Below are 13,869 nucleotides of genomic sequence, written 5' to 3'. Positions count from 1 at the left end.
CACAGTACATCATGCCAGAAGTAGATGACAGAGAACACTCACATCAGGGAAGCCCGAAAGCAGAGAGGGGGTGAGGGCAGGCTGGGTCCCAGTGGCTCTTCAGGTGCACACCCTCAGTGTTCTGACTTCTAGGCCTATTTCCTAGACGTTATACCACCTCCCAGTAGCTCCACATGTTGTCAACCAAGTCTTCAACACATGACCTTTGGGGAACATTTAAGATCCAAACCATTACATTCTGCTACTGGCCCCAAAAGGCTTGTGTCCATCCCACAGTGAAAAATGCTGTCAGTTCATTTCCAAATATCCCTGAAGTCTTTAACTGTTTCAGAATTGCTGAAGCCCAAGTTCAAAGTCTCTCTGAGACTCAAAGCAAACTTTTAGCTCTGAGTCCCCATAAACATCAAAAAAGCCAAGTGACACACTTCCAAGCTCAGTGGCACAGAGTAAACACTCCCATTCTAAAAGAGAGAAATAGGAAAATAAAAAGGAGGAATCAGAACAAAGCAAGACCAAACTCCAGCAGCACAGACATGAAATTGTTTAGCTCCGTGTCTGGCATCTGGGGCCCACAGTGACACGATGTAGCTTCAGAAGACTTGGGCAGCCCCACCCTTACAGCTTTACTGACTGCAGCCTACATGGCCTCTCATGGGCTGGCTCTGCTCATGGCCTCCATCTTCAGCAGGCTTTCCATATTCCTGGTATCTCTGCCCCTCCTCATTTTTCTGCTAAACTATTTTTCTGCTTACTGTAGTAAAGTACAACAGATACTGTACAGATTGGTGAAAAATCACAAAGGAGCCAACAAACATCCCCCCTCCCTAGGCCCATACAACAATACAAAGGAAACTGGAACATTTTCTTAAAGATTTTAAGCAAGTGAGATAATGTGTCATTATAGATGACTAGAAAAGGCAAAAAATGGCCCTCAAGCAGCAATGGGTCCTTATAGAAGGACAGTAGGCAGAAATGTGAACATTTTAATTGGTATAGATCTCCAAATATCTCACAGAACTAGAATCACCAGGAGCTGAGGGCGTAGCACATGCATGCATGAGACCCAGGTTCAAGCCCCAGCTCTACAAATAAACAAATAAAAATAATCTTGGGCTGAGAATATGGCTCAGTGGCACAGTGCTTACCTAGCATGTGTGAGACCCTGGGTTTGAACCTAGCACCACAAAAATAAAGTTAAAAAAAAAAAAAAGAAGAATTGGAATTGCCATACTAATGCATAATTTTAGTACCTATTCAGAAAACAATAGAACAGACGTCGTTAAGAATACTAAGTCACCTTTTCCATGGCTTGCTTTTGTAAGCACACTTTGAAGTAACTTACACAACATAACTACAGTTCAGCCACACTTAATCTGACTTTTTATATAGGTCATAATTATTCATCAGAAGTAAATACTGGAAGAAATCTGAGTCTACAATACAATTATCAAGTGAGAAACATGGAAATTATTTTCTTCTGTGTTTCAAAAAGGGTAAAAGCTGGGTTTTGTTGTGTTGATCTTTCCCCAAATAACTCATACCAGGCACTGAGTCAAGGGGTGGAATCCTGGACCTCAGGCTTCAAGGACATGCTCCAGAGCAGAGAAAGAGTGAGCACTTGGACCATATTATATGGAAGGGCTTAGTATTTTTTTTACTTTTCAGAAGCATTCCAGTATTGTCTCTTCAGCTTTACCTCGTACTTGACAGTGCAGTATTTAGCAATTTAGTAACCTGTACCTACAACAAAGTGAGTGGAATTCTGCCTCCCATACTGTCCTACAGATGTGCCTGCTGTGCATGAGCTCAAGAGGTGAGAGCCTGCCACCGACTGAGAGCCAACATTTGACCACAAGTTTTGAGGAAAAAGTGTTTAGGGAGGGGGGAATTAAGTAAAATGAAAACAAAGCAAACCCCAAACCTCATAATTTATTTTACCTAAATAAGGAAATCAATCTGGCCCAATTTAAACTAGTAGATTCATCACTGCAGATACTGTTGTACACTGCACTTGAAGTGCATCAGAGAGAGGAAGATCGTTTTGGTGACTTTCCTTATCTTATACAGATCAGCCTGGTTGTCCATTCACCACTCAGTAGCAAAGGCAAGGTCAGTGGCAGGGTATGAGGAGGGTCCTTCTGGACACCACACCTCCCATCTGCTGCTGGAACACATCAATGTCATCTTCATCCTCCATCTCCAGTTGGGCTGAAGTGTCATTGGTTGCTTCTCAGACCTGAATTTAATCAGACTTACTGACAAGTCTTTTCCCAGTAGGCCTTCATCAGCTTGCTCAATAGGAATGTGCCTTTGCTCTTAAACTGAGATTGACACTGAGCATCCTGCCCCACCACTTTCAGGTTGACGCGTCATTCTCCACTGTCAGTCCCTCCTCAGGCTTCTCCAACATGGCTGTGGTGGCACTGAAAGAGGCAGCGTGGAGCGTGAGGGTCGCGGTCTCGGTCCCACCATTCTCTTGCTTGTTCTTGGCATCTCTAATTTCCTGGGGTCTCCGTTGAAGCTTCAGTTTCATTCTCATACTTTTTTGTATTCACCTCTCAGACTGTCCTTTGAAATCTGACTGGAAGTCTGTGACCCCACAAGTCTTAGATTCTGCATGCCTACAAAATCCAAATCACATATGTGACACCTAGGTCTGCCATGGCTTGAGCAGTAGCCAGACCCACTTGATCCACAGCTGCAGTGGCCTCCAAGAGCCTTGATGGCTGAACACAGAATGTTAGAAAAATAATTCCTTAGACCCTGTGTGAGCAGGGAGCCCCAGGGCTCTCTTCTCAAATGAAAGGTTTTTACACTTTTCCACCCTTTTGCACCTGCAATGAATGGAGTCTGGATGATTCCTGAGATGCCCTCAAAGCATCTTTACTATTCTTCAGGTGCAGAGTATTTGGCTTCTTTTTAATGGCACTAATGTCTCCAGCATCTATACCCTCCTTGGCCTGCACGTTTTTCTGGACAACTATGAAATTTAAAAATCTTTTCTCTGCTTTTTACTACCAGTTCTCACAGTAAAGTTGACTAAAAGCAGCCTGTATTGCCCATACTGCTCCCTAAGTGCTCTGCTATCTTGAAGTTTCCATTGCTAGATAAACTAGTCTGTCACCTTTAAACCCAGCTTCACACAAAGTCTTAGGGAATGAACAAAATGTGGATAAGTTCTCTGCCAAAATTTAACATAAATGGCGTCTAGTCCAGTTCCCAATACAGTCCTCATTCCGCTCTGAAACCTTGTGAGCACAGCCTTTACTGTCCATATATCTGCCAAAATTATAGTCTTGTGAGTTCCTAACAGAATCTCCCATTAATCTCTGCTTCCAGCATTCTAAACTTTCTCTAGCCTGCTTCTCCAAACGTTTCCAAACTCTTACAAACCAATTCCAAAGGTTTCTAAACCATATCATAAAGTATAGTCACAGCAACAACCCTACTTCTCGGTACCAACTTTCCATACTAGTCAGCTTTCAATCACTGTGACAGACTACCTAAGATAAACAACTTGCAAAGAGGAGAAATTTATTTTGGCTTTCAGTTTCAGAGGCATGATTACATGCCATGGTCGCAGTTTCAGAGCGCATGGTTGGTTGGCTCTTAGCTTTAGGGCCAATGGTGAGGCAGAACACCATGATGGGAGTGAGTTGTAGAGGAAAGCTACTCACCTCATGGTAGCTGGGAAGCAAAGACAGTGGAAGGAGCTAGAGTCTCAACATCTGCTGTACGGGCACACCCCTGATGCCCTGACTGCCTTCCACCAGGCTCTGCCCCCGATAGTGCCAGAGACTGGTAACCAAGCTTTCAACGCGTGGCCCCTGGAGACATTTAAGACCTAAACTGTAACGTCCAGGTACGTTGTTGGCACTCAGTGACTCTTGTGGTGCTGCTTGCCATCAGGTGGGAGTATGATGAGAGCTACTGTGATGCTGTGAAGAAAACGTCCCCGTATGACTCGGGCCCACGCCTCCTGGACATCATTGACACCTCTGTCTTTGATTACCTAATTGGCAATGCTGACCGTCATCACTATGAGAGTTTTCAGGATGATGAGGGCGCTAGTATGCTCATCCTTCTTGATAATGCCAAAAGGTAAGGCCTGCAGGACTGTCTTTTGTTCATTTCTGTGTATAAAAGGATATTTTCTAGTGTTTTGTGTTAGTCAGCTTTCTATCATGTGACAAGCGCCCGAGATTAGTCAGCTTCAGAGGAGGAAAAAATCTGTTTGGCTCATGGTTTCAGAGAGGTTTGCTGGCTGTTGCTTTTTTGCCTGTAGTGAGGTAGAGCATTGTGATGGGGAACACGTGGTGCAAAAAGATGCCGGGGACAACTGGGAAGGGCTGGCTCCCAGTACCCCCTTCAAGGGCATGCCCCCAGACCCCTCTTCCTCCCACTAGGCCCCACCTAAAGATTTCCCCACTCTCCAATAGTGCCACAGGCCAGTTGGCACTCCTTTAGTATGTGTGCCCTTGCAGGGCACCTAGTCAGCTTCTTATTGCTCTAAGAAATACCTGAGATAATTTAAAGGAGACACGTTTATTTTGGCTCATGGTTTTGGAGGTTTCATTCCCTGGTCACCTGGCTTCATTCCTTCAAAACCTGTGGTGAGGTAGAACATCATGGGGCACATGTGGAACAGCTGGGAGGGAGGGAGTGGCAGACAGACACTGGGACTGTCTCCAGTCACGTACTTCCTCCAACTGGGCCCCACCTCCTGAGTTTCCACCACTTCCAGTAGGACCACCCTCTGAACACCAACCCTTCAGCCTGCAAGCTCTGGGGGGGGTGTTCCAGGTCCAAACCATAGCTGGTATACTGGAAATGTCCAGAAGACAGTCAACAGATCGTGTCCTTCCCTGCACCCTCAGGACTTTAAAAAATGGAAATCGTGGTCCGCCGCAGACAACTGGAAGTCAAGGTTCCTAATTTGTTACTACATCGTTCTTTTTTTGGTTATGATGTTTACAGAACATCAAATCTGAAAAATGCAGTTCTACTAGAATGTGAAATTTATTTATTATTAAATTTATTCTATCCCAAAGTTTGTGCAACTTAAAAATTCATTTGGTAGGAGAGTTTGCTTTATTGTGGCCAGCTGGGTTCAGGCTCTTTGCTGTCATGAGGGGAAGAATAATTGCATGGCAACAATATGTAAAGAAAGGTTACTTTTGTCTTGAATAAGACAAGTTTATTCATTTTGAATAAATAGGATGTCCTGTGTTTTTTTAGACCTCAACTATTTGGAGAGCACATTGTATTTTCATTTTGCACTCTGCATTTTCTGTGGTGGCTGGTTCATACCATATTTTTAGGTTTCGTTTAATAAGTACTAAAAATGCTTCCTTAGAATCCAGAGTTGTCCAGAGTGGGCCACGACTGTTAACACTGGGTGCTGGGAATAAGCTGAGCCATGGCTGCTCAGCAGTGTTGGGCAGAATTTGCAAATGATGCCGCCTCGTATATTGAACAACAGGTACCTCATGCTTTGTGAAAGATGGTAACAGCTACAGAAAGTAAAAGGCCCACAGACATGCTGCCTTACCCTGTAACCCATCACAGCAAAGCAAGGAGTGACCAGTGCTGTGTACTTTCCTGAAAATCTTTATTCTTACTTGTAAAAATGATCAGTTTGTGCTCCGCACGGTGGTGCACACCTGTAATCCCAGTGACTCAGGAGGCTGAGGCAGGAAGATTGCCAGTTCAAAGCCGGCCACAATATACATGCTTGATTATATCCAAATGATTGCTTAGTCCATTTGAGCTGCTGTAGCAGAATATCTTAGAGTTTTTCATTTATAAGTAGCAGAAATGTATTATTGACTGTTCTGGATGTTGGAAGTCCAAGAACAAGGTGCCCCAGATTCAGTGTCTGGTACGGGCCGGATCCTCATAGCTGGTTCCTTCTGTGTGTCCTCATGGGTAGAAGAGGCAAATAAACTCCCCAAGACTTTTATTTTTTTTGGTACCAGGGATTGAACTCGACCACTGAGCTGCATCCCCAGCCCTATTTTGTATTTTATTTAGAGACAGTGTCTCAGTGGGTTGCTTAGCACCTTGCTTTTACTGAGGCTGACTTTGAACTCTGATCCTCCTGCCTCAGCCTCCTGAGCCCTGGGATTACAGGTATGTGCCACCACACCTGGCCTCCCCAGGCCTTTTTTATGAGGGCATGGATCTCATTCATGAGATTCACATTAATCACAAAGGCCCCACTCTTGCATTGGCGTTAGGTGTCACTGCGTTTAGAGGACAAAACATTTTGCCATCACTGCCACTATGCCTTTCTTTATCAGAGGACCTGCACTTATACCATGGCAGGCTGTCTCTCCATTTGTTAAGGTGAGCTTCTGGGGGAAGCGTAAAAGGTTGGCACTTTTTCCAGAATCAGCTCTCCTTTCCTAACTGAATTACTGCTAATAAATACCATTTTTACATCTGCTCTGAGTCAGTGTATTCTGAGCCTTTGGGAACCATTTTCCAGTTTGACACTGTCCAAATACTTACCTGTGGGGAATAGGGTATTGGTGATTTTGGAAAAGGACAAATATTAACTTCTTTTTACCAGTAATGACCATCTACTTGTTTGAGAGAAACTAATATGAGCAGCTTTATGTCTCTTCTCACCCTTTAAAAGCTTTGCAAGTTTAGGGGTTTCACATTCTCCCTTCCATCTGCGACCTCTATGCTGTGTTACCATAGTTAAGCTCCAGCACCTTACAGTGTGTTGACAGGAAAAAGGGCCCTTGTAAATGGGTGTATTTGTTGTTAGGGATCCTTGTCTAATTGGTCATATCTGCTTCTTTTTAATTTAAGTGATTTGAGCTACTGGAGCATGAAATTATCTAGCGTCACATTTGGGTTTCTTGTGGAATTTGCTGACACTTTGATACTAAGAAGGGATCTGGTTGTTCTACCTGATTTGCTTAGTTTTACTTTGATTTTCAGCTTTGGGAACCCCTCGCTGGATGAGAGAAGCATCCTTGCCCCTCTCTATCAGTGCTGCATGTAAGTTACGCACAGCACACTGTGCCTGCATTGCCTTCCCTTCCAGCCTCACAGAATAGTGCATCCATTTTCTTGGTCTTAAAACTTCCTGGTTACCTAAGCAGTGATTTTCATACTTTTCTAGTTCAGAACCCCAGAAGATCCTGAGATGAGGTTAGGGAAAGGCGGAGGGGAAGCTCTGACACTCTGGGCGTTTGAAGTACAGTTCTGAGGAAGCAAGCTGGCAGCATCGGAGCTTGACGGCCCTTCTGCCTTTAGTGCGAAGATCAATTTCCTTGCTTTCTAAGTAGTTGCGGGGTAGGCCACCTCTGTTAGTCAGGCTGCCCACCTAGTGAATTCCACTTCACGCGTAGAATAGCAAGAACTTTCCTTCTGAGATAAATAAAAGATCCTCTTTAGTTGGTGGCTTAGTCTGTTGTGTGCTTCTATTAACAGAATACCACAGACTGGGTCATTTATAATGAACAGAAATTGATTGGCTCATGTTCTGGAAGCTGAGCAGTCCAGTGTCACAGCACTGGCATCTGGCAAGGGCCTTCTTGCTGTGTCTTCACATGGTGAAGGCAGAAAGGCCAAGAGAGGAGAGAGCCACCTTTCAGAGCATCGTAAGAGAGCTCTGCCCTCACAGCCTGATCACCTCTTAAAGGTCTCACCCCTAATACCGTAACCGTGACAGTTCAGCTTTCAACAGGAGTTTCAGAAGGGATAAACATTCAAACCATAGTAGTTGGTGAAATAATTAAGGAAAATATAGGTATCCTTAAGATAAATTTTTTTCTATTTAAATTATTAATGGTGAAACTTAAAAAATTCAAAAACAAAGGAAATTAAAAAGATCAGTGAACACTTAAAGATAATTCTCTTTTAACACTGTAATGTGCTTCTAAGCATGTGGTCTAATCATTCTAATAACACACATATTTTGCTTCCCCACAGACTTGGAGTAACTTTTTCTCCCCACCCAGCATATAGACATTTTCCCATGCCATGAAATTTTCAAAGCTGGCTTATATTTCTTTGAATGGATAAGCTGTAATTGAACTATTTCCCAGTTGTTGGACATTCAGATTGGTTCACATTTTCCTGTTACAGATAGCACTGCAGTAAATGTGTAAATTCTTGTATATGTATCTGATTACCCAGAAAAAAGTATCATAGCCTGGTAATGTGGCTTACTCCTAATTAGATGTTAATCTGAAACAGAAGTGATTTCTTTTTTTGTTGCTTTTAGTTAAAATATTTTACATTTTTTTTTCTTTTATTTTTGTCTGCCAAGCAAGCTAACTCCGTGTGACAATGAGAGGTTTTTATGTAATTTGTCTTGAAACTTTTTCTTCCAGCATTAGGGTTTCTACCTGGAACAGACTGAACTACCTAAAGAATGGAGTACTAAAGTCTGCCTTAAAATCTGCCATGGCCCATGATCCTATCTCCCCCGTGCTCTCCGATCCTCACCTAGATGCTGTGGACCAGCGGCTCCTGAGTGTCCTGGCCACCGTGAAGCAGTGCACTGACCAGTTTGGGATGGACACTGTGCTGGTAGAAGACAGGATGCCTCTCTCCCACTTGTAACTCTCACACAAAATAAGTGAAACTTATTTTTTACAAAGATAGAGAAACAGCACAATCAATTCCAAATGGTATGAGATGGCTTAGAAGTGACCAGCAGCAAGTTGTGGTGGTGGAGGACAGGGTGGCCTTGGGTGTCTTTGTTTTTTTCTGTAATGGAAACTAAAGCAAAGACCACAAGTGTCAGAGCACGGGATGTTCCTGCACAAACACTTCCGACCTCCTCGCAGTTGCCATTTCTAGCGGTGGTCATCAGCGTCGGTCAGTCTGTATTTCCATACCAAAGGACACACTGGTGTGACATTTGGATAAGTGAATGCTGGAATTGGTTCCAGAGTGTGTGTTTTGAGGTGAACCTTGCGGTCCTTTCTCCACACCTGTGAATTTTGTGGAAACACTTTACAATCTCTTGTCTTTTTTACCAAGACTAGTCTAATTTGAAAGCTTACTGCCTCCTACGGAGTGGCGGCAAATAAAACTTTGTGTTCTGTTGAGCCAAAATAGCATTCTCTGTTGGAGGGGATGTTTTTAAGATAAAATTGAAGGGAAGGGCAAAACCAGAAAGAAGTTCAGGTTTTTGAGCAACTGGATAGTATTGTGTTTTGTTTGTTTTAAAATTTGTTCTAATTAGTTATACGGTAGTATGGTTTTGATGATCTTAATGGAGGGAAGAAAAAAGACACTTGGTAAAAGCAGAATCCAGGAGATGACAGGTTTCCCTGTGTTTAGGTTCTTGGGTGTCTGAAAAGCAAACATGACTTTTACGTGGGTAAAGTCTACATTCCCATAATTGTGTCCAAATCAACCAAAAAATTGTCTCTAGAGAAAATTCTTTTACAACTCAAACATGAATTTTTTTCCTCCTCTTTTGCCTAAAGCAGCTGGCAGATTCTTTCCAAATTAACAAAGCAAACTGAAATAATCCCCTGAATAAGTGAGACTGTCTGTGATCTCTGTCATCCTCATTTCTCTCTTGAAATGAATTTCCACCACTGCCTTTAAGGCATTTGGTCATTGAAATTGGTGTTTTTGTGAGAAAAGGCAGCTCTTCTACAGGGGACAGTGTGTACCCTGCTGGTGGCTGGACTGAGCTGTGACTTGGAAGACTAGAATCAAAAGATTTTAAGCCTTCTGGGCCTTGAAATTAAGGAGTTGACAAAAAGAGCCTGAAGATTTTGGTTTACATCAAATCCTGATTTCATTGCTTAGTTGCATTTGATTTTTGACCCCATGATGAATAGTATTCTGTCTCCTCTCAGCACTCTCAAATTCAGTCTGTTGAAATACAGGTTCTGGTGTGTACACAGCTACAGAAAAGTCATAGCGCAGAGCAGGGCAGGCCTGGGAGACCCGCTGCCTGCGCCCCGCTTCATCTTCTCCAGGTGCCGTTGCAGTTTGGTACTTCTTTCAAGCACAGACTAATATTTAAACAGTGGTTGAACAAACTTCATGACAGTCACTGGAGACCAGTTTGAGGCAATTACCCTTTCAAAAATAGCTTTCAAATTTATGCCCATTTTCTCACATTGAAAGATAACTGGGTACCTGTAACTACTTTAAAACGACATGAAATTAGGACACTTTCATACTTTTTATATACATCTTGAGGTGGTTGTAAGAATAGACCAAGTTTTTAAAAGGATATTGTTTAAGAGGACAGATGTTAACACACAACACTGAAATAGTGTTGACAAGGAGGCATGGATTCCAGTTGTCGGACCACTTGCTGTCACTTCACAGTCCAGCTTGAGAATACCTTGGTTGGTGCTTAACCTAAAGCTTCTAGGAGCCAGTAGAAAGGACGCCAGTCTGCTCTGCTCTGCTCGTGAGTGTTCATGGAACTAAATTTTGGATTAGCGTTCTTTTCAAATACCTGCTGCCTTTAGTGTGTGACAAGGAGATGAGTAAGAACTATTCCCAGAACGGGAACTTTATTCAAACATCAAAGGCAGAAGATTCTGCTAAGGGGAAAACAGGAGGGAGAGCTGTGTTGACAAATGTTCCACCTGCCAGGCACACTGACACAGGCCTGTATTCCTAACTACTTGCGAGACTGAGGCAGGAGGATCACAAGTTCAAAGCCAGTCTCAGCAACTTAGGGAGACCCCGTATCAAATTAAAACGAAATAGCAGGGAGTGTAGTTGAGTGGAAGAGTGCCACCGGGTTCAGCCCCAGGGCTGGGTGGGGTTAAAAAAAAGCCTCATACTTTCTTCAGAGCATTTGTAGAGATCGTACTGTTTCATTCATCTCAAACTCATGATCTTAAAATGTTCAGAGCCACGTGGTCAAAATCAGAACTGGGCTGAAAGAGTGGTGTGACGTGATGCTGAGAACATGAACTTATGTTCTAAGTTAGGGCTGGGTTAAGCTGGAAAAGTATGTCTGGGTGAATCTTAAGAGAAAACTCGCCATAAACTTAGAGCCCTTAAACTCACAAACACTAAGTTCTGTTTGAAAAAAGAAATCTTTTAGTTTTGTAATGCTGGCCTCTTTGGGTTTTGCTATTAGAATATACAGCTATTGCAGTCAGACTGTTAGAGGGTTTTTGTCAGCTCTAAGTTAGGTATGCCCACTGAACATCTAGATAGATGCAGATATATTTAATATAAAACTAGGAAAATCAGAACTGATTGCCATTTTTGCTCTCCTCCTACTTCTTAAAAATGTGTATTCCAAAGTGCATGGAAATTTGGGTATATAGGTCTCACTTTAAAACTGTTCTTTAATAATATAAGATTGAATTGTGGTTTGGCAGGAAGGGTATAAGTAATTCTCTGTGCAAAACAAATTAATATTGTTGAATATAGCTTAAGGCACCTCTCCCAATATATTGGCACTCAGGGTTAATAGATGAAATGTAAGAAGAAAATGGAAGAATAAGAAGAAAATGGAAGAATTCGGGTATATTCATTTGCATATTATTTTGGGATAGTCGAATCCTGTACAAGGCAATTTTTCAGTGTCACCTGAAGTCAGCATTTTCTTCCACAGAAATCCATCTTTCATTTTAAAAAAAAAAAAAAAAAAAGCACTTTGGCCTCCCCTTCCCATGCACTGTGTTCCCCTGCCTCCGCCCTCAGTCCTCCCTGTACCTATCCTCTTTGCCAAGTAAGGGGCCACCCGTGGGGGATGGTAACGCCCCCTGCAGTGAGCCATCTTGTACAAGTTGTCCTGTGGGCTTGGGCTTCAGGAAGCATGGGCGAAGCTGTTTGTATTGATAGTCACATAATTCTAGCAAGGAAAATGTATTTGTTTTGACACAGGAAAATACTGACTTACATTGCAGAAGGACTTGAAAAAAGGTTCTCCTCAGTCTCTGTACGTGGACTTCAGTAACACATAGATTATCCATTCTGCACACTCCTGCCAGGCAGGCCTGGTGAGCCGGGTTGGACACCTGTCCCTGGGAAGCTTGCTCCATGGGGGAGGCCTGCTTCTCTCTCTTCCACTCCTTCAGTCTGGGTGATGGATAGGGTTTGGGTACTGTACTGTGGCAGGTTTTTAGGAACCAAGGTGTTCCTCACAAACAGAACGCTGGGGGAAACAGTAATTTACTGGGAAGCTAATTTATTTGCTTAAAGGGAGGTGTAGGATCACTACCCTCTTGTTTGGTCTGCCAAGGATTTCCTCTCAGAGCAGTTGCACAAATAGAGGATGTACTTGGTAAGACACCACACAGTACAGCTAATGTGTTCTGTGGGTTTCGATGCTGAAAATAAAGATTTTAATAAATATTGAGGTATCATCTTTTAATCATTTTTCCCCTCACTTCCAGGATTTTCCCAGTGTTTTCTACTTGTTTCCTACTCGTTTTTTAGGGGACAGATCATCTTTTGCACCCAAACTTCCGCAGGATTGCTTCACAACATCTGATGGATAAAATCTTTAAATTTCCATACTAAATAATGTCCCTGTGGTTGTAACTATAGCAAGTTTCCCATAAAATCATTCACAGCATCAGGCATGGTGCTACATGCCTGTAATCCCAGTCGCTGAGGCAGGAGGAATGCAGGTTCAAAGCCAGCCTCAGCAATTAAGAGCAAGGCCCTGTCTCAAAATCAAAACTAAAAGGCTGGGGATGTGGCTCAGTAGTTAAACACCCTTGGGTTCAAGCCTTGGTTAAAAAAATAATGATTTCTCATTGCTTTTTGTATATTTACTAGTTAACTCCATTCTTGCATTTTCTTGTGGTAAGAACTGTGAATTCTAAAGAACTTGTTGGCATAGTACCATGCAGGCAGAAGAGAAGACTGATTGCCCTAATTAGAATTCTTAGAACACCCAGATTTTTAGCTGTTGACATGGAAATCCATCCTAAACCTCAATTAGACAACTAGGCAGCGTTCTTGAGATTTCCCCTTGAGTTATGTCATATCTGCCAGCTTGGTTGTATGTTCTTAAACACATGCAGGAGACCAAGGCCTGGTATGTGCTCCTCACAGACCCACCACATACAAATCCTCTTGCAGGCTAAATTTCCGGGTTCATTTGCTTCTCAAATGTATTAGAATGACTGGTATTAGAACTTGATAAAGGCAGCTGGGAGTGAATGGGAGATGTTCTGTTACTAGTGATCTTACCTAGTGTGTTTGCCTAGAAAACAAATTCCTAGCAGCCCTCATTTTGTAAGACTGGTTTCCTCAGTGGGGTTTGGTGAGGTAAGTGGCAGTGTGAACCCCAGGCAGCCATGGTGTAAAGTCACCATTTGTGAGGTTTTGGTCTTTGTGACATTGGATATTGTGGAATGGAAATGACAGTGACATCCCACTCTCAAAGAGCCTCTAATCTCATCCTGGAAGAGGGTAACTTTGTGAGGCACCAACTGCTTCAGAAATGATGTAGATTAATTACCTGAAAATAAGGAACAGGAAAGCAGCATGGCGTGGGGTCAGCAATAGGCACACCACAGAAGGGGATGTGGATCCAGACTACCTCTGGGCAGTAAAACCTCCCAGGCCTCCAATGGGTTTAGTACCTGGGTGGCTAGGAAGACCTTCGGGAGTTTCCATGGTCTCATGAGGAAACCTGGCTGTGCCCTGCTTCTTGAGAGGTGAGGTTCCACCCGTGATGCCCCAGTGCACCGTGGCAGAGATGTTAAAGCGACCACTTACTTACAGATGAACCAGGGAACATTCATCTCATGTTTTGAGAGTTTTATTTATTTAGAGATAGAGACGATTTGTACCCAAAGATTTTCAAGGCAGATGGTTCTGCCCACCTTCAGCAAGTTCGGGAATGTCACATAAAGCTTGTTCTATTCAGATTACTTCAGCAAATGTGTCACA

General features: G+C 43.0%; 1 protein-coding gene across 18 annotated transcripts in view; it reads left to right on the top strand.

Annotated features, from left to right (window-relative positions):
* The window catches only part of FAM20B (FAM20B glycosaminoglycan xylosylkinase), a 42,171-nt gene extending 29,853 nt beyond the window's left edge, over positions 1–12,318 (top strand). For 13 of the 18 annotated variants that reach the window (XM_079108071.1, XM_079108069.1, XM_079108070.1 and 10 more), the window contains 3 exons: positions 3,910–4,101; positions 6,937–7,014; positions 8,355–12,318. In XM_079108071.1, the coding sequence (XP_078964197.1) occupies positions 3,910–4,101; positions 6,937–7,014; positions 8,355–8,586 (502 nt within the window). In that variant the 3' untranslated portion in view covers positions 8,587–12,318. Of the gene's footprint in view, positions 1–3,909; positions 4,102–6,936; positions 7,015–7,138 lie in introns of all 18 variants that reach the window. The other 5 variants (XM_079108061.1, XM_079108063.1, XM_079108065.1 and 2 more) reach the window with 4 other exon arrangements.
* Positions 12,319–13,869: the final 1,551 nt, after the last annotated feature.

The sequence above is a fragment of the Sciurus vulgaris genome, assembly GCF_902686455.1.
Source record: "Sciurus vulgaris genome assembly, chromosome: 12".
Lineage (NCBI taxonomy): Eukaryota > Metazoa > Chordata > Mammalia > Rodentia > Sciuridae > Sciurus > Sciurus vulgaris.
The sequence above is the reverse complement of the archived record's forward strand: the minus strand, read 5'-3'. Positions and strand labels throughout refer to the sequence as shown.